The sequence below is a fragment of the Pan troglodytes genome, chromosome 19 (assembly GCF_028858775.2).
Source record: "Pan troglodytes isolate AG18354 chromosome 19, NHGRI_mPanTro3-v2.0_pri, whole genome shotgun sequence".
Lineage (NCBI taxonomy): Eukaryota > Metazoa > Chordata > Mammalia > Primates > Hominidae > Pan > Pan troglodytes.
The window spans coordinates 24032396-24051686 of NC_072417.2; the positions used below are offsets into that span (position 1 = coordinate 24032396).

A 19291-nucleotide genomic window follows, 5' to 3' on the forward strand; every position below is an offset into this window, starting at 1 on the left:
CCAAACACCTTGGCACACACAGTGCCTGAAGCCTGGGTGCAGCACACAGAGTTCGGGCCTGGGAGCTCACTCTCCACCCAGAGAAGGTACTTGGTGCAACCCCAACCCAGGGGCCTCGGGCACAGGCTGGCACCTTCTGGTGAGCTGCTCTAGCTTCATCAGACCAGTTCCACCTCCACCCAGTCCCCCAGGCCCTCGAGGTTCTGATCACAGGGCCATTACTGAACTGTTTCTCCTGCCTTTCCAGCAGGGACAGGTGCAGAGGACTTCAAGAAACACTGATTGCAAGGGTCTGGTGGGGGTGAAATTGGTGCTGCCACTCCAGAAAGCTGTTTAGCAAGAGGCATCAGTAACTTCAAAAATGTTCAGTCCCTATGACCTGGCACTTCCATGCATGCAAATCTTTCTTTAAGAAATCTCCCGGCCAGGTGCAGTGGCTCATGCCTGTAATCCCAGCACTTTGGGAGGCTGAGGCAGGCGGATCACTTGAGGTCAGGAGTTCAAGACCTGGCCAACATGGTGAAATCCCGTCTCTACTAAAAATTCGAAAATTAGCGGAGCATGGCGGCAGATGCCTGCAGTCCCAGCTACTTGGGAGGTTGAGGCAGGAGAATGGCTTGAGTCAGGGAGGTGGAGGTTGCAGTGAGCTGAGATTGCATCACTCAACTCCAACCTGGGCGACAGAGCAAGACTCTGTCTCCAAGAAAAAAAAAAAAAGAAAAAGGAAAAGAAATCTCCCAATGCAGATAAACCCCCAGGCAAATTTCACCCACACTTATCTACAATAGCAAAAATGGAAGCAAATTAAATATCGAGTGATAGACTATTGGTTAAATAAATTGAGACACACTGATAGGATGGAATATGCAGCTGATGAACATTTTATTTATAAAAAGGTCTGTAAAACACAGAGAAGTGCTGGAATAAAGTGATGGAACGATAAGGTGGAAAAGGCAGGATACAAAGTTGTATATACAAGATAATTGCTCTGTAAAAAGAACACCGGCAAATTATGTGAAGAAGAAAAGAGTGGAAGGAAGTACAACAAAACGAAATAATGATAGTCTCTGGTGAGACTATGGGTGACATTTTTTTCTTCCTTTTCTTTTTCTCCTCCATCTTTCCAAGTTTGGCATACTGAACAACTCTTAATTTCACTTTTTAAAGGAAACAGGGCCAGACGCAGTGGCTCATGCCTGTAATCCCGGCAATTTGGGAGACTGAAGCAGGAGGCTCATTTGAGGTCAGGAGTTCAAGACCAGCCTGGCCAACATGGTAAAACCCCATCTCTACTAAAAGTACAAAAATTAGCCAGGTGTGGTGGTGCGTGCCTGTAATCCCAGCTACTCGGGAGGCTGAGGCAGAAGAATCACTTGAACCCAGGAGGCGGAGTTTGCAGATCGTGCCACTGCACTCCAGCCTGGGCAGCAGCACGAGATTCTGTCTTAAAAAGCAATAATAATAGAAAAAGAAAAAAAATAGTAGTTGTGCTACTTTACCCCCACCCCCGACCCCTTCTCCAGGGGGCTGGACTCCGAGTCACCTTCAGGTATCCGCCCTGTTCCTACTCTCCTCCGTGTTAGACACCTACGTGCACTCTGGTTTTCTACTTTTCTCTCTAGCCACCAGAACCCATAGGCAAGTAACCCTTTCCAGACAAGGAAGGAGCCAAGGTTTTCTTCATCATTTTTCCAAAGGCAAGAAGGCATGGCCAGGGAGGGCAAATGGAAAGGCAACCACTCTCTGCCGGTCCTGGGCTTATCCCTGCAATGTGCACCTGACCTGACCAAGGCCTGGACTTAGGCAGGCCTCAGGGGAGTCCCCAGCTGGATCTTGGTGTTGTGGACAGAGCAGATCTTATTGGGGCAGGTGGGAGACATCACAGCCCAAATGCAGACTCTAAGCTGGAGGGGTCTGAGCGTTCATCAGGCCCACTGGCCCTCAAACTCAAGTGCGACAGTCACTGGGCATTGTTAGAAATTCAGAGTCCTGCACCAAGCCCCAGAGATGGTTTTGGTGGGTCTTGGTGGGGCCCAGGAATCACATTTTTCACAGGCTTCCTGAAGGGCTGGGATACAGGTGGTTCAAAGAGAAGCCAGAATCCCAGTCTCACCCCAGCACGCTCCTCTTCATCACCAGCTGATGCAGGAGACCGTGGGACTGAGTCTGAGGATGCCAGGGAGGGAGGACAAGGTGGGGTCTGGAGTGGGAGGAAGGCAGGGCCCGACACTGGGCATGAGGCCCAGGAGTTCCTGGCAGATTGAAACTCAGACCAGATCCACTGAGCCTTGTCTGGCCCTGCTGAGGGTCGGCAGCCTGGTACTCTGCCCAGGGATGTGAACCTATCAGGGATGTCCCAGTCTCCAGCCGGAAGAGCAAGGCCACCGCTCTGGGCTCCAGGGCTGACAAACGCTTCTAGGTCAGGCTGGAACATGCAAGAGGAGAGCCTGGGGAGGGTGGGGAGAGCCCTGGAGTCCGGGCAGCTGGACTCTGAGGCTGAGGTGGAAAGCTTTCGGGAATCGGTGCTGATCCAGCCAGCCATACTGCTTCACGGCTGGCCTGGCCAGGAGGGCCTCCTGCCCTACACTGAGACAAACTTCGAGAAGCCCAGCTCCTCCTCAGATGTGTGGAGGGGAGGCATCGAGATCACGTCCCCCTCAGGGGCCTGGGAAGGGGCTTCCTTTTCCTCCGTAGTCTGTAAAGACAACAGTGGGGTTTGGAGAGCAGAACCCAGATGAAGGGGTGGGAGGTGTGAGGGGTGGTCCCCAGGTAGCTGCTGCGTCCACCCAGCCTTTTCCACAAGTTCCAGCCCTCCGTCCATCTGCAGGGGCACAGGACCTAACAACTTTTCCTCCCCAGAACTCCCAGGCTTTCATTCATGGCCTCTCATGACCCCAATCCATCCCTCCCCCGGGGTGCCCTCAAGGCCCCAGGCTGGGTTCTGGCGCAGTTGTGGCCTCCTGCCAGCCCACAGCACTGTCAGCTGTGACTCCCAACAAGCTATTCAGGAATTTTCTGGACCGGAAAAAAAGAGGATGTGAGGTCAAAAGCTCTGGCTTCCCAGGTGAAATGGGCTAGGCCTATGGCTGTGAATGGGGAAGGTGGGTAGATGCGGGGGTGTGGGGTTTGGGGAGCAGATGCTGAGGAAAAGGCCTCCTTCCACTTCCTCTAATTGTCAGAGCGGAGGCAGGCAAGGTGGCTCCTCAGCCCCTCCCTTCCCAGGGCCCTTCTGTCCATACCTGGCTTAGATGCTGGAGCTCTGTGTAGAGGCTGGGAGAGGGCTCGGGGATGGTGAGAGACCCCATGGGCCCTGCAAGGTTGATCACAGCGTCCTCTGGGTCCCGGCCATTCCCCAGTGGCTATAACAGAGACTTGGTCAGAACAGCCTGTTCTTGGCAGCAGGGATGGTCTGCTAGCCCAGCCAAGCCCAAGCAAGATGAGGGAAACGTGGGAGGGGTGGGCAAGGCAGGGAGGTGCCGGGAGGGGAGAATACTAAGCTCCTGGATGCCTCTGCCACTTCCTTCCTTCCTGCCTTGTCCAAGGAAGGACAAGCTGTCTCACCTCTCTGAAGCTCAGTTTCCTCAGCTGTAAAACTAGGTAAGAATTTGTCCTTTGGGATTATAATATTCATAATAGCATCCTACCACTCAACCAATGAGAAATTCTGGAATGACTGATTTGTTTTCATTATTTTCTATCCTTTAAAGCAGAAAGATCATGCAGGCTGCAGGTTCTTTGTAACAGGCCAAGAGACAGCAAAGTTGGACACGCCAAAGATTCATCGAATAACAAGGTACACATGAAAAATTCTTGAGAAGATGGGTCTGAGCAATCCATTATCCATCAGATGAGGAGACCACGGCCCAGGGAAGAGAGCAGGTAGTCCAGGGTCAGTGGGGAAGCCCATATTCTGACCCGGGCCTGGCTGCTCCCATGGGTCCTCAGATCAGGAACGCCAGGCCCGTCCATCTCAGGCCTTGCCCTAGCAGGTGGGCGGAGCAGAGGCTGGAGCCGGCCAAGGTCCCCAGCCAAGACTCCCAAGGCCACAGGCTGCCCTGAGGTTTCCTGGACAGTGAATCCCATGGCCAAATGGGCACTGATGCCAGAGAAAGAAGCTCCCATTTTCTGGGCATGTATAGGGTATATCATCTCACTCTTTCCTATTTACAACTATGTGAGCTATGGCAACAGGGGCTCAGAGAGGTGATGCAACCTGCTTGACATCACACAGCTGGCACATGGCTGAGCTGGGACTCATACTGGAGACTGTCTGACTGCAGACCCAAGCTCTTTCCCTATACCCTGCTGCCATCCTGGCAGGGTGTGTGACACATTCCTCTTGGGCTCGGTGTCCATGGTCTACTAACTGGGGCCCAGCTTCTCTCAATACCTAGCTGCTGTGGATGGGGGCAGAGGTAGATGTTTGAGCCAAATCTTGTTAGAAATGCTAAGATGAAGCCTGGGTGTGGTGGCTCTTGCCTGTAATCCCAACACTTTGGGAGGCTGAGGCTAGAGGACCACTTGAGCCCAGCAATTTGAGACCAACCTGGGCAACATAGTGAGACCCCATTTCTCTAAAACCTTAAATTAAAAAGATAAAATACATACCAAAGAAAAGAAACACAGGGATGACATCTTCAGCCTTCTGGGGACAAGGTAGGAATTAGAGCAGAATTCCTTGGGGGAAGTGTGGGTGGTGGATGAGGGCACTGGGAGGGGTAAGGCAATTCCCAAATGCTGCCACTTAGGGCCCTTGTCCCTCCTAGCCCTGCCCATGGTGAGGACAGAGGGGGCCTTGGTGCAGGGCAGACCTGGGGCTACACCAGAGGACTCCTGACATCAGACCCGTGAGTCCATATTTACAGCTTTGCAATCTGGTTATAACCCAGCCACTGCTGACCCTGGACCACCAGCAGCTGCAGAAGTGTCACCTGTTCCAGGGTGACCGAGTTTGAGGAAAGAGCCTCGCAGTGCAGAGGCCAAACGGCACACCTAGGCAGCAGCCAGGCCCACTATCGCAAGTCTGGTGTGATTTGCAACCTCTCCCCTGCCCCTCTGCCTCCACTGTGGACAATCGGCCCTGTTCCAGCAAGCATGGAGGCATTTTCTGGGTTGCTAAATATGCAAGATATATATCAGAGCCCCTGCTTCTAGGTACTAGTAATAAACCTAGTAAAGAAAGAGGGAAGTCTTGGGAAGCTAGGGCTGAGTTCTGATCGGAGCTTAGCAGGCTATTCATTTCCAGGAGTGAGGGTCTGCAGCTGTCCCAGGGTCTTTCTCCTGAGTCTGGGGGAGGAGTCTTGGGCTGCGAACTTGGCTCCATTCCTCAAACCCCTTGTACTTCAGTGCAGCGGGGTGGAGGACGCAGAGGGCTCTGCAGCCAGCCCCATAGACCTGTCAGTCTCCCCAGTTCTGCCTCTTTCAGTCTGGGTCACTGGGCAATTTCCCTTTTCTCTCTGAGCCTGTATTTCTTCATCTGCAAAATGAAGGGGATACTAAACTCTACCTCGTATGGGAATGATGAGGATTCATTGGCATATATAAAGCCCCTGACATGTAGTAGGTGTTCAATAAAAGATGAGGCAGACGAACGGATGGATGGCAATCCTTCTAGCAAGATCTCTTAGGGAAAGAAAATGCTGGTCTGACCCCTAAGACTTCCCTCAGGGTTTTCACACCCCTGTGAGGCTCTCTCAAAGTATAAGTAATGCATCCCCCTCCCTCTTTGACCTGAATGTGGACAAAGAAAGCCCCAAACCCCTTCAATTCCATCTCCAGACTCTGCTAAATCCTATGGAGAAGCCACAAGGGAAATAATCAAGAAAAAGCAGAAGCACCCACCTGATCGTGTTTACAGGGTTCTTGCCTCTGACCCTCTTGGGAGGCCCTGTTCCATCTTTCCCTCAACAAGGGGCCGCCCCCTAGAGCCCCTCTGCCTGCTGGCCCTGTGCCCCTTCCTGTCCCCTCCCTCTTCAGCAGAGCCAGGGTCAGGAGCCTCAGGCAAGAAAAAGCCCAAAGCAGCCCTTCTCAGGGTTGCCAGAAGGCAGTAGCATGGGAGCTGTGGCTGGTTCCGGCGCTCTCAGCCTCCTTGGACCCCAGCCCCTCTTCTGGAGCTAGGTGGGGTGAGACCCAGGCCCCAGCCCGCAGAGCCAGGAGGCCGGGCTTGGAGGCAGCCAGTGGCACCCACTGTCCATCCATCCATGTGTCTCCATGACTTTTCCCTTACTCTCCTCCGCTACCTTTGGCCCTGTTGAGCTTCCTGAGACAACAACAGCTGCTTCCTAAGCCACAGCCCAAAGTCCCATTTCCACCCCAGACCCTCCTTGGGGTGACCAGGCCTGAGTCTTTTGTCCTCACTGGCGCCAGGAAAGAAGGCAATGGTAGCCCCGCTTTCCTGCCCTTGTGTTTAAAGGAATGGAGTGGAAGCATCTCAGTAAACAGCAGAGGGAGGAGGGGCCAGGAGGGGCTTCTGTTTCCTGAAGTGTGATGCTGCAGCCCCCTCCGTTGGAGTGCTGGCCTCGGAGGGCACAGTCTCTTCTTGCAGCAGTAGCCTTGGGGCAGGTTCCCAGCTCCAGACAATGGGCACAGGGACCCTTATTCTCTTGCCCCTGGTCCCCAGAGCACCACCCTCAGCCTGGGTCCCAGAGCAGCCACACCACCTTGGTCTCAGAGCCAAGGCAGGCTCAGAGAAAACATCAGGGAGTTCTGGAAAGAGAAGAGCAGGGAGTCAAGAAATCTGGGTCCTGTTCTCTGTTTGGGCCACCACCTGCTGTGTGACCATGGGCAAGACCTTTACCCTCTCTGGGCCTCAGTCTCATCTTTTGTAAAAGCACACTAGAGTTTGTAGCACTGCCAGAGTCCCTGGACCCCACCCCTGGAGGGTTCAGCTGGGTCTGGGGCCCTGGAGAGTGCATCTCTAACAGCTCCCTGACCCCTGGGCGTTCTGAAAGGCGATTTGCTTCAAACTGAGAGAAAAGTCAGGCTAGAGATCTCAAAGGCTTCATCTGGATCCAGCTCTGATGTTCTGTGATTCTAAAAGGGGGGATGGAAAGAATGCGCCTGGAGAAGATGCTCACATGGCTCCTGGAGCCCACCCTGCCTGGCACCTGGCGGGAAATCAGGTTCCCACCTGTGAGTTCCCCATGGGCACTGTGTCCGGCTCACACCCTGAAGGGCTGATCTTGGGGCTCACACAGATTCCTCCAAGGTGGGGAGCAAGCGCTGCCTCTAGGTCAGGCAAGGAGGACCAGGTAGGAAGTCACAGAGGCAAAGCCCAGGAATCTTGACTTCCAGCCCCAAGGGGATCTGAGCTTGGGCTTCCATATGCCTCTGTCCTTACCAAGTGTGAGAGGCAGACCTTCTCATTCCTCTGTGTCTCCGTGGCCTGTTGAGCTGAAAGAGACGTAGAAGGAGGAGCCCCTTGAAGCCAGGAGTAGCCAGGAGTGGCCTGTAGCTGCTCCCAGAAAGGTGGACTGGCCCCCTTGCACATGGGAGCAGGGGCTTCCCAGAGGGAGGAGGCAGCCAGATGGGCAGAGGAGCCCCTTCCAGCTTAGCCCCTTGGGAATGACCCAGTCTTCTGAGATCAGTGCATGGAGATTATCTCATGAGGGTCAGAAACTGGCTGGGAAAATAAATCTGTGTGCTAAGGTCACTGCTACCTAAGCCTTAGTGTGCACATAGGACCCCCTGGATGTTTTTGTACAGTGCAGAGTCTAATTCAGTAGGCTGGGTTGAGGGTCTGAGGGTCTGCATTTCTAACAGGCTACCAAGGTTTGCCACCGCTGCTAGCTGGCAATCAAAGTTTGAGAGGCAAGGTGCTAAGTGGCTTTGAGGTTGTGACCAGGAATGCTCCCACCCTGGCTTCTTCAGAGGGGACCTGGACAAAGCCCACATTTCCTCCTAGGAGCCACACATGGAAGGGACAGAAAGCAGGCCCGGGATTCCCCTGTGGCCGCCTCCATGGGTATGACATTGTGATTATCTTCCCGGCTCCACCACTTCTTAGCTATGCAAACAAAGGGCAAGCTGCTTAACCACTCTGTGCCTCAGTTTCTCCCCCTGGAAAATGGGTGTACTCCACAGTGTGGAGATTAAAGGGGATAAGCAAGATAAGCTGGGGATAGTGGCTGGCACATGGTAGCTCTTATTACTGAGATTTTGGTTAATCCTTTTAGTCTTTGCCATCCAGCGCAGGAGCCGGGAGCTGCACATGGCCATCAGGCACTGAAATGTGACTACTTCATGTTAGACTGGGTTTTGATGGCTCAGTATGAAAAACACGAAAGTAGAATATGTATCATTGATATTTTCATATTGATTCCATATCAAAATGATAATGTTTGGGATATATTGGGTTAAATTAAGTACATTATTAAAATTAACTTCACTAGATTGGGCGTAGTGGCTCATGCCTGTAGTCCTAGTTACTCGGGAGGCTGAGGCAGGAGGATCACTTGAGCCCTGGAGTTCAAGGCTGCAGTGAGCCATGATAACACCACTGCACTCCAGCCTGGGCAACAGAGTTAGACCCTATGTCTAAAAAATAAGTAATTAAAATAAAATAAAATACATTTAAGTGCACTCATTTCTTTTTACTTTTTTTCATGTGGCTATTCAAAAGTTTTAAATTACATTTGTGGCTTGTATTCTATTTCTGTTTGATGTATATCTGTGATTTGAGGTAAATGAGGCTTAGGGCAGTTAGGTGACTTGCCTGAGGTCACACAGCTAAAAAGTGGCAGAGCTGGGATTTGAGCCCCAGCCTATGGAAGGGGCTGAGCAGCTCTAGAGACCCAGTGGCAGGAGTGGGGTTACAATGTCTGTCCTGCTCAAATTCAAGTGCTTGGTCCTGCATTGCCCCTGGCAGTTGGTTCCCACACAAGGAGCTGGCAATGAATTCCCTGGGATCAATAGGTAGAGAAGTGCTTGATCAGTTTAGACAGGCAGGAAGAAGCTGAGAACCCTTCATTCTCCCATTTCCCCTTGTGAATTGCTTTCCTAATGTTGACTACCTCGTGGCTCCTTCAGAAGGGAGGCCACAGCTCCTGATGCTCATATCTCAGACAGACACGCTGAGACCCACAGGGTCTTTCCAGGGCTGGATGGGGAGCTGCAGGTCTCAGTGAGGTCCCTGGCCCAGTGAGCCTCCCGCCTTCCTGCCGCCCACCTTTGCTCACCTTCCTTTCTCCACAGGAGCAGGTGGCTGCAGAAGGCGATCAGGCCTGCGGCTGACAGAAGGCTCAGCAGCACCAGGACTGGGGCCAGTATGCGGACCATTGGGATGGACACCCTGGAGACGAGACGCAAGGAGCCTAGTGGCTGTTACCAGATAAGCCAGAGTCTATGTCCTTTGGGGGTCCCAGGCACAGGCTGAGAAAGCCAATCCCTAGTGTGGAATCCAATTCAACGCAGCAGAGACTTGTGGGGGGTCGTGGTGTGGGGGGGTGGTATTTAGTGCTATTGGCTCTTGACAAACATTATTTAATTAGCGCAGACCCCGGAGCCAGGCTGTCTAGGTTCAAACTCTAGCTCCACCACCTTTCTATACCTTGGATAAGTGACTAAACCTCCCAGGGTGTCAATTTCCTCCTTTGTAAAATGGCTGTGGTGAGGATCAAATGGGTCAGGATGTGTAAAGCGCATAGTTCAGTGCCAGACACATGCCAGGCACCACGTCAATGTTAGCTGTTAAATTCCACAACCCCTGTATAACTAGGTAGGAGTGGACCAATTTCACACTGGAGAAACTGACACCTGAAGCAATGAGCGACTCGTTAGGTCATGCAGTGGTGTGTGGGGAAGTTCCCGGTGGCCTGTATCTGGGCTGGTGTCACTGGCATGTGGGGCATCCTGGCATTCTTACTGTGAGTCAAGCCATGTCCTTTCTCTCTCCCAAGGAGATCAGAGGGCACTAGGGACCACGATGTCCCATCAGCCCTGTCTGGTGTGGAAGGGATCCCTGCCCCCATTGCCAACCCAGGATTCACTTTCAGCAGGGCCTGAACCTGCCAGCAGCTGCCTGGATGTCGGTAGCCAAGTGCATTTACAACCCCCAAGAACCAATCCTTCAGGCTGGGACTCCAGTTGTAAGGAAAAAAATTGTTTTCTTTTGGACTCTGAATTTTCATGGTTGGCACATGGCTTAGTGCAAAGTATACAGGCAAAAGCCCCAGAACTGGGGTGGCCGTCCCTGAGGCTGGGGCAGGGAGAGAGGTCAGGACTGGGATCCTGGTGGACCCTTCACACTGGACAGGCAGCAGAGCTGCTGGCTCCTATACTACAAGCTGTCCACTGCTCAAGGGCCCCTGTGAGGGACTCTCTGTGCTGCAGGCTGTGGCCATGACAAGAGGATGCGTCCGCTTAGAGGAAAGAGTGTTGAGTTCCTATTTTCTCAAAGGCACCTTATGGTTTAGTGATGGCTTGAAAGGGGATGTTGGTCACCTGGGGCTCACCTGGGCTTAGAGCTGCCACTGCTGAGAGCTGGACTGGCGTCCTCTGCTGAGGTGGAGTCCAGCTGCATGGGGGGGCGGGAGCTCCCTGCAGGAGGAGAGGTCGCTGGGTGAGGAGAGGTTCCTGTGTACTGAGAAGTCCTTTCGTGCCCGTACTGGGAAGTCCCTGGCAATGGAGGGGCCTCAGCCCCTGTCTTCCCCTGCTTGGCTGTGGTGACTGCCGGGTAGAGCCCAGGAGAAGCTACAAGTCCAAAAGCAATGCCTCAGCATCCTTCCTGACCCTTGCATCCCAGCATCCCTGACTTCTGACCCTGGACCCCTGAACCCTAGCCTCCCTGGGACCCATTTCTCGGAACATCCCCAGCTAAAGGATACCCCAGTAAGCAAACAGATCTAGATGAAGCCACTTTGAGGAAGGAGACCGTAGATCAGGCACACCCTACAGCTGTGCATGATGTTCAGTCTCTTTCTGTGCCCACAGCTTGTTGCCTCTGTGAGGAGGTATAAGCACTCCCCTTCCCCGCTTCCATGACCCTTTCCAGTGACCATTCAGTGGACACCTTCCTGCCCTCCCCCTACAGTCCCAGTCAATTGTCACCTCCTTCCTCACCAGAAGGGCAGGTCCTCCCCTCACCACCATGTGCCCCCTCCCCAACCACCCGTGCCTCAGTAAGGCCTTGACTTCCTTCTGCAGCCATGAGACCAGGAAGGGCAGGGTGGCAGGATGAGTCCAGAGGTCAGGGCCCAAGGCCTGGCCTTTCTGGCTTGCCCCCGAGACTCCGGATGGCGCAGACAGAATATGAGCTTTGGGGTCAGGCTGTGACCACTTCTGGGATCTGGCACTTCCTGTGTGACCCTGAGCAAGTGACCTAACCCTGCTGAGCCTCCACTTCCACAGCTGGACAACCCAGCTCCCAGGCTTGTGGGGACACCTAGGTGGCCATAAACTATTGTGTCTGGTACCAGGCAGGCATTCACTGGCTGCTTCTGTAAGAAGGGTGGCAAGGGATGGGGCGGAATTGCCATTCACTCACTCAATCCTGGGGGCTGGGTTTGCTGAGCTTTTGCCTTGGGCTGCAGGCGTGTTGTAGCCAGAGGCTGGAAGGTGGGAGAAGGGGAGGGAGGACAGCAGGGTCCTAGAGGAAAGGGAAAGGCTGCTCTCAGGGGTGGCACCGCTCTGAACCCCTTTTCCTTCCTTGGGAGCAGCTGGCAGTTTTCCTACCCCCCACCTCAGCACAGAGCACTGCCATCTTTCGCCTCGGCCAACCAGGAGCCACGTGGCGGGTTCCAGCAGATCCCTGGTCTTCTCCTCCTGCAGCCCCCTGGCCTCCCGCCTAGCTCAGAGCCTCAGACCCACCTGCCTCTCAGCCTGCTTCTTCCCTGCCACCCTTCACACTACTCCAGTTTTGTCTCAAAAGTCTGTGTTGGATCCCATCCCTCTCTGCCTTAGAACAGTCACTGGCTCTCCATTGCCTAAAAGCCAAAGTTCAAACTTTTTAGTATGCCTTTCGAGGCCTCTTAAACTCAGGCTTCAGGCTGGGCGTGGTGGCTCACACTTGTAATCTCAGCATTTTGGGAGGCCAAGGCTGGTGGATCACGTGAGGTCAGGAGTTCGAGACCAGCCTGGCCAACACGGTGAAACCCCCTCTCTACTAAAAATACAAAATTAGCTGGGCATGGTGGAGCATGCCTGTAATCCCAGCTACTTGGGAGGCTGAGGCAGGAGAATTGCTTGAACCCGGGAGGGAGAGGTTGCGGTGACTGCAGTGAGCCAAGATTGCGCCACTGCACTCCAGCCTGGGCAACAACAGCAAAACTTCGTCTCTAAAAAAAAAAAAAAAAAGCAAAGAACAAAACTCAGGCTTTGAGGCTTTGAACCACCTTGTCAGCCTCGCCTCTTTCTCTGTTCGGTGCTCCAGCCATAGAGTCATCCTCTATTCCCGACTAAACCAGCCTCCTGCCCACCTCCGTGCCTTGGACATGCTGTTCCTCTGTGTGCGATGCCTTTCCTTTCCATCTCTGCCTAAAGCACTTCTTTCTGTCCTTCAGCACAAGCTCAAGGTCAACTCCTCTGTAATGTCTTCCCTGGAAGCAGTGAATCTCTTTTTCCTCTGTGCACTCACAGTCCCCTGTGCGTGCCTCCAGTGGCGCTAATGCTCACTTACACTGCAATTTCTTGTGTACTGGGTCTCCCTGCTAGGCTGAGACTCCTTAACAGCAAGATGCCTATCCTCTTGGGAGGCCAAGGCAGGCAGATCATGAGGTCAGGAGATCGAGACCATCCTGGTTAACACAGTGAAACCCCGTCTCTACTAAAAATACAAAAAATTAGCCGAGATCGCGCCACTGCACTCCAGCCTGGGCGACAGAGCGAGACTCCGTCTCAAAAAAAAAAAAAAAAAAAAAATTCCTGTCCTCCGTGCCTAGCACAGTGGGCAGAAGCCTGATGCAACCAACTCCCCAGGAGCTACTCCGGTCCCCACTTCCCCAAGTCCATCTGTCACCTCCCCAGTCCTTGCTGACTGTGTGCCATCCTGGACCCTCCCTCTTTCTCCACTACTTTCTCTTCTACAGATTGAGTATCCCCTATCCAAAATGCTTGGGAACAGAAGTGTTTCAGATTTCAGAATATTTGCATTATATCTGCCGATTCAGCATCCCTAATCCAGAAATCTGAAATCCAAAATGCCCCAGTGAGCATTTCCTTTGTGTGTGTGATGCTGGCACACAAAAAGTTTCGGACTTTGGAGTATTTTGCATTTTTGGATTAGGGATACTCAATCTGTAACACTAGGTCAGTTTATTCTTGGATTTTTCTAAGTAGATGATCAAATCTTTTGCAAATACAGAGTATTTATCTTTTCCTTTCCAACATTTATACTTCTTCTTCTTTTTTTTTTTTTTTGTTTTTGAGACTGAGTCTGGCTCTGTTGACCAGGCTGGAGTGCAGTGGCACGATCTTGGCTCACTGCAACCTCCGCCTCCCGGGTTGAAGCAATTCTCTGCCTTAGCCTCCTGAGTAGCTGGGATTACAGGCACCTGCCACTATGCCCGGCTAATTTTTATATTTTTAGTAGAGACAGGGTTTCACCATTTTGGCCAGGCTGGTCTTGAACTCCTGACCTCGTGATCCACCCGCCTTGACCTTCCAAAGTGCTGGGATTACAGGCGTGAGCCACCATGCCGGGACTTATACTTCTTAATCTTGCATATTTCATTGCCTAGGGCCTTCAGGCAAAGATGAATAAAAGAAAATGATAGTAGGCTGGCTGGGCACAGTGGCTTATGCCAGTAATCTCAGCACTTTGAGAGGCTGAGGCAGGCAGATGGCTTGAGTCCAGAAGTTTGAGACCAGACAGGCCAATATGGCAAAACCACATCTTAAAAAAAAACAAAAAAACAAAATGTAGCCAGGCATAGTGACTTGTGCCTGTGGTCCCAGCTACTCTGGAGGCTGAGGTAGGAGGATTACTTGAGCCTGGGAGGCAGAGGTTGTAATGAGCCAAGATTGTGTCACTGCACTCCCGTCTGGATGACAGAGTGAGACCCCATCTCAGAAAAATGAATGAATGAATGAATAAAAATAAATAAAAAGAAAAGAAATGATAGTGGGTACATTTGTCTTTTTCTGACTTTCTTAGAAATTCTTCTCATGGTTCACCATACTCAATGGTGTGCTGGAGATGGCTCGCACTGACTCACAAGAGCTCATTGTTAACTTTTCAGGAGTTGGTGAGATCGTTGTTAAACTGTCGATGGCTGGAAATTGGCCATGGGAATTGGACCACAGAAATGGACACCACAGAAATTGGAAAACACCACAAAATGACAGCATCCCCAGCCTGTTAAACATTTACCAGCACACCACTGTCGTCAGTATTCTTCATTTTCAACATCCCAACTGCCATCAGAGAGAGGCCAACAGAGTCCGATATAGGACGATAATATAGCAATACACATGTCATACACAAATAAAGAATTACAAATGAGGGTAAACCTAAAACACAAGCGAACTTGATCATAACTGGTAGAAATGACATGTGAACACTGATAAGAATTGGAAGAGATAAGAGAATCTTGTAAATAATGAAGAACAGATTCAATGTGGTTCGATGCTGCTGCTATTTGGCAAGTTTAACTTTATTTCCCCAAATTAAAGATCCATGGATAAAGGAATAAAAAAAAAATAGGGGCTATGGTGGTAGGGATGGGCCTGGGATTGGGATAGGTCCCAGCTATGGGGCTAGGAGAGGAATAAAGCAGACATCAAAGCTAGAAACGACTTGTGTTTGAATCCCAGTTCCATCACTTCCTGCTGTGAGATCTTGGGCAAATCACTTAGTCTCTTGGAGCCTCAGTCCCTCATCTGTGAAATGGGGATACAAAGATGTACCTCGCCCACACTGGCCAGCAGACCAAGGCTCCCACTCCCCTGGGCCCTCTCTGGCTTCTTTCTCCTTAGCTCAGCAGGTCCACTTGGGGTTCTGGGCTCCCACAGAGGTGCTTTATCCCCTACCCAGGCCCCATAGCTCCAGCCCCGGCCCCCTAGTGTCCCTGCATTTAACGATCCCTCCTTCAGGCACCCTACCCAGAGGCTGGTTCCCAGGCACTCTAGCACCTGTGGCTGGACTTCAATATCTGGGGAGGTGGAGGCCAGGAGGGGAGAGTTGAGGGCACAAGCAGGGCGAGGCCAGCATGTCCAGGGTGATGCTGTGGGCTGGGTCTGGAATGCAGCAATGGTTGGCCCAGCCTCGGGAGGCCTCAGGAATATCTCTGACACCAGGCGAGGAGTCTTCTTTATCCCCTGATATGTCTATCTTGTACCCAGCCTATGGAAATCTCCCTCCAGCACACCTGGGCAGAAAGGAAAGGTGCCGAGCCCAGCCCTGGACAGATCTGGGTCCAGTCCTGCTCTGACATCTACTACTGGTGTGACCTTGGGCAGCAAGAGTGAAACAATGGCCAAGACTCAGGCGGCTCCTTCTGTGCCCCAAGCCTTGCTCAGTGCTTGACCTGCATGATCTCCCTGAGGACTCAGTGCCCATAATGTTGGTACCAGGATTATGCCCCACCACCCCTCCCTCTTCCCTCTGCAGCTCCTGTCCCCAGCCTGGGGAAGGAGAGATATTTGTTACCTGGAAAGACGAACAGAGAGATCAGTAAAGACTCATCGGGGCCCCGTTTTTCGACCCCACACCAGTACTCCCCAGCGTCTTGCAGGGTGAGGTTCCACAGGGTCACAATGAGCGAGAGCTCCTGGCGGCTGTCACGGATGGACACCCTGCCCTTCATTGTCTCCTGGCCTTCTTCTTCTGCATAGATGGTGCCAGAGCAGCGAGAGAAGAGGATCCCACCCTTCCTGCACCAGTACTTCCGGTGGTCCCTCAGCTCTTCCCTGTAGGTGCACTGCAGGGACACGGTGTCCCCTTCGAACCTGCTGATTTCCTCTGGGCCCTCCAGGGCTTCATAACCTAAAATCAGAGCAGGAGTGGAGGTTGGAAAAACCAGGCTCCATGTACCAAGGTCAAGGCCAGAGCTTCCATTTTAGGAGGAGGAAGGAAGGCTTTTCTCAGTCATCCCTTCTGGGGACAGCCTTGGAAGAGCCATTACTTCCCTCCCACGCTGGGGGAACTTGGGGCAGGGCTGTTGCTGTTTCCCTAACCCTGGCCCATTGAGGAATTGGGGTGCAGGGGTGGCGTTCTAGATTCAGATAGAATCTGACAGCCAGATAGCCAGCAGGGTTTCTGAGTGTTTTGTTTTGTTTTGTTTGTTTGTTTGTTTGTTTGTTTTTGAGATGGAGTCTCACTTTGCCGCCCAGGCTGGAGTGCAGTGGCCCGATGTCTGCTCACTGAAACTTCTGCCTCCCGGGTTCAGGTGATTCTCCCGCCTCAGCCTCCTGAGTAGCTGGGACTACAGCCACGTGCTGCCATGCCCAGCTAATTTTTTGTATTTTTAGTAGAGACGGGGTTTCACCGTGTTAGCCAGGATGGTCTTGATCTCCTGACCTTGTGATCCGCCCGCCTCAGCCTCCCAAAGAGCTTGGATTACAGGCGTGAGCCACCGTGCCTGGTTTTGTTTTGTTTTTAGACAGGATCTCACTCTGTTGCCCAGGCTGGAGGGCAATAGTGCTCATGGCTCACTGTAGCCTTGACCTCTGGGGCTCAAGCGATCCTCCCACCTTAGCCTCCCACTAGCTAGGACTACAGGTGTGCACCACCATGCCTGGCTAATTTTGTTTGTTTGTTTGTTTGTTTGTTTGTAGAGGTGGGGTCTCACTATTGCCAACTGAACAACCGACATCAGTTGTAGGATTTATCCTGATTTTAAGTGTTAGAAGGTAAAGAAAAAGAAAGCAAAAGAATTGATGAAACGTGATAATTCTTCATCTTTCAGGGTTGTGGGGAGAGGCATAGCCGAAATTCAACAAATATTTGCTGAGTTTAACAGGGCAACCAGATGGGGTGTCTTGTCCGCCTCCAGGCTTGGCACAGGGTAGAAAAATTAAGATTAGAGAGGCAAAGCAACTCTCACAGCCACATTGCCATGAGGGGAAACCCACAGGTCTGGAGAAAACCTGGCTCTAGGTTCCAGAAACAGCAAGTGCGGCCCCGGCGCCACCCCCACCTCCCCCCACCCCCAGCCCGCCCCGCTCCCCTAGGGCTGAGGAGGCTGAGGATAGGTGGGGTGGGGCTATCAGTCAGTCAAGAGGTCCTTTCCCTGCAGACCACAAGGGTGAGCCCCACATCCCTCCCAAGACCCTCTCCCCATCTCACCTGGGAGCAGCAGGCAACCCCATAGCAGGACCAGAAGCCGCATTCTGGGCGCTGGACACCGTGGGAGCAGACGCTGGGAACTGTGAGCTCCTCTTCAGTCACACGGGTCTTTAACTTCCTCTAGTCGCGTGAAACCAGGCCAAGGAAGCGAGGGGAGGGGCGTGTGGGTCATCCCTCCGCAGGCCCAGCCGGGGAGGCGCCTCTGCCTTCCCTTTTCTGAGCGCCCACGCGTGCCTACCCCAGGGCTCACCTTCCAGGACTGAAAACCCACACCAGAGCTTCTCCTAAACTCGTGCCCCTTCAAGGGGGCCTTAACCTGTGGTCCGTGCGCCCTAAGGGGTCTGTAAGTCGAATTCGCATGGGAAAAAGTTACATATTGACTTTCATCAACTTCTAATATTTAGCTTTTCCTCTTATCAGAGTGTACTGTTAGCAGTACCTGCAACTTTGTTACCAATTACAATCACAGACACTGGCACATCAGGTTGTGGATATCTCGAAACGTCGTGTATACCCCTCACTGCTTGGAAAATAATGAGTTCCTAGACCTGCCCCTAGAGCTGGTTATTTACAATAATGAAACGGCTATTATTATATTACACATTTATAAAGAGTTTTAAGAATCATCTCACCAGTATTAGTTTTCTTTCCAGCATATGTATTTTATTTATATATTTACCCGCCATTATACTGAGAGAGGGGTCCATAAACTTCACCAGACTGCCATGTGGTCAGTGGGACAGAAAGAAGCTTGCCCCTGGGGCAAGGCCCCTGGCCCCTCCTCCGCCCTTGCCTTTTGGAGGACGCAGTACTGCCCTTGGCCACGGGGCGGCGGTGCAGACGGGGCTGAGCAAAGCTGTAGGGCTGAGCTGGACCGGATTCCCTGGTGCCTTGGGCCTACAGCGCTGCAAGATAGGTCTCCTCCACGCCTGCGGAGTTGTTTTGGCATTTGAAAAAGTGAATTGGTGGTTTCTCCATCGCAGACTTGAATCCTCCTTGAAAGGACCAAAACAAACATGTACACTATTGGGAGCTCTGACACACTGGCTTCAAAAATGACTTTTTTTTTGGTTTGGTTGCAAAGTTCATACAGGTTGTAAGCAAAATTTTACACAATACAGAACGTAAAAAGGAAAGAAAGAAAAAAGGGAGTGCTTCTTGTAATTCCCCTTCTGCTTTAGAAAAGCACCATTAATATTTTGGCATATATCCTTCCAAATGTTCAGTTGGAATTTTACTGACTTGTCAGGTTAATATCTGAAGCACTAACTCAGTGGTTCTGGGAGGGGAGATTGTGTGTGTGTGAGTCTAGTAACGTGGGGAGAAGTGTTTTAATTTCACAATGACTGCAAAGCACTGCTGCCATTTAGTGGGCAGGGACAGCTGTTCACGGTGGGGAAAACTGTTACCATGATCTCAGCCCCTGACTCTCTTTTACATGTACAGACTACAAAAGGTGATCTGTTTTTGCAGTTTTAAAAAAACACAGATTAAAAAATATTTATGGCCCAGCACGGTGGCTCACGCCTGTCATCCCAGCACTTTGGGAGGCTGAGGCGGGTGGATCACCTGAAGTCGGGAGTTTGAGACCAGCCTGACCAACATGGAGAAACACAGTCTCTACTAAAAATATAAAATTAGCCAGGCATGGTGGTGTATGCCTGTAATCCCAGCTACTCAGGGAGGCTGAGGCAGGAGAATCGCTTGAACTCAGAAGGTGGAGGTTGCGGTGAGCTGAGATCACACCATTGCACTCCAGCCTAGGCAACAAGAGTGAAATTCCATCTAAAAAAAGAAAAAAAAGTATTTGTTTATTTACTTATTTTTGAGACAGGTCTCACTCTTGTTGCCCAAACTGGAGTGCAGTGGCGCCATCACAGCTCACTGCAGCCTCAAACTCCCAGGCTCAAGTGATCCTCCCACCTCAGCCTCCCAAGTAGCTGGCACTACAGGCGTGCACCACTGTTGCCTGGCTAATTTTTTATTTTTAGTAGAGACAGGGTCTTGTTATGTTGTCCAGGCTTTTCTCAAACTCCTGGCTTCATGCGATCCTCCCACGTCGGCCTCCCA

General features: G+C 52.0%; 1 protein-coding gene across 10 annotated transcripts; it reads right to left on the reverse strand.

The window, feature by feature from the left end:
• Nucleotides 1-853: 853 nt before the first annotated feature.
• On the reverse strand, nt 854-17619 carry CD300LG (CD300 molecule like family member g). Of its 10 annotated transcripts, none has more exons than XM_009432051.3 (8): nt 17222-17619; nt 15584-15919; nt 11483-11584; nt 10452-10689; nt 9177-9289; nt 7340-7392; nt 3240-3359; nt 854-2695 (listed from the first exon to the last, which is right to left on the reverse strand). In XM_009432051.3, the coding sequence occupies exons 1-8, from the start codon at nt 17262-17264 to the stop codon at nt 2582-2584; spliced, it is 1119 nt and encodes a 372-aa protein (XP_009430326.2). In that variant the 5' UTR covers nt 17265-17619; the 3' UTR covers nt 854-2581. The 10 variants fall into 10 exon arrangements, with proteins under 10 accessions (XP_009430326.2, XP_009430331.2, XP_009430332.2 ...); XM_009432056.4 differs by having other exon boundaries at nt 10452-10536; nt 17222-17579; XM_009432057.4 differs by lacking the exon at nt 11483-11584 and having other exon boundaries at nt 10452-10536; nt 17222-17579.
• Nucleotides 17620-19291: the final 1672 nt, after the last annotated feature.

Coding starts and splice junctions, on each gene's coding strand:
- CD300LG (XM_009432051.3), bottom strand. CDS start 17,264: ATGCGGCTTCTGGTCCTGCTATGGGGTTGCCTGCTGCTCCCAG. Junction 10,690..11,482: donor AACCCAGCCCCCAGGATTGA/GTGAGTGAATGG, acceptor TTGGACTTGTAG/CTTCTCCTGGGCTCTACCCG. Junction 7,393..9,176: donor GCTCCTGTGGAGAAAGGAAG/GTGAGCAAAGGT, acceptor CGTCTCTTTCAG/CTCAACAGGCCACGGAGACA.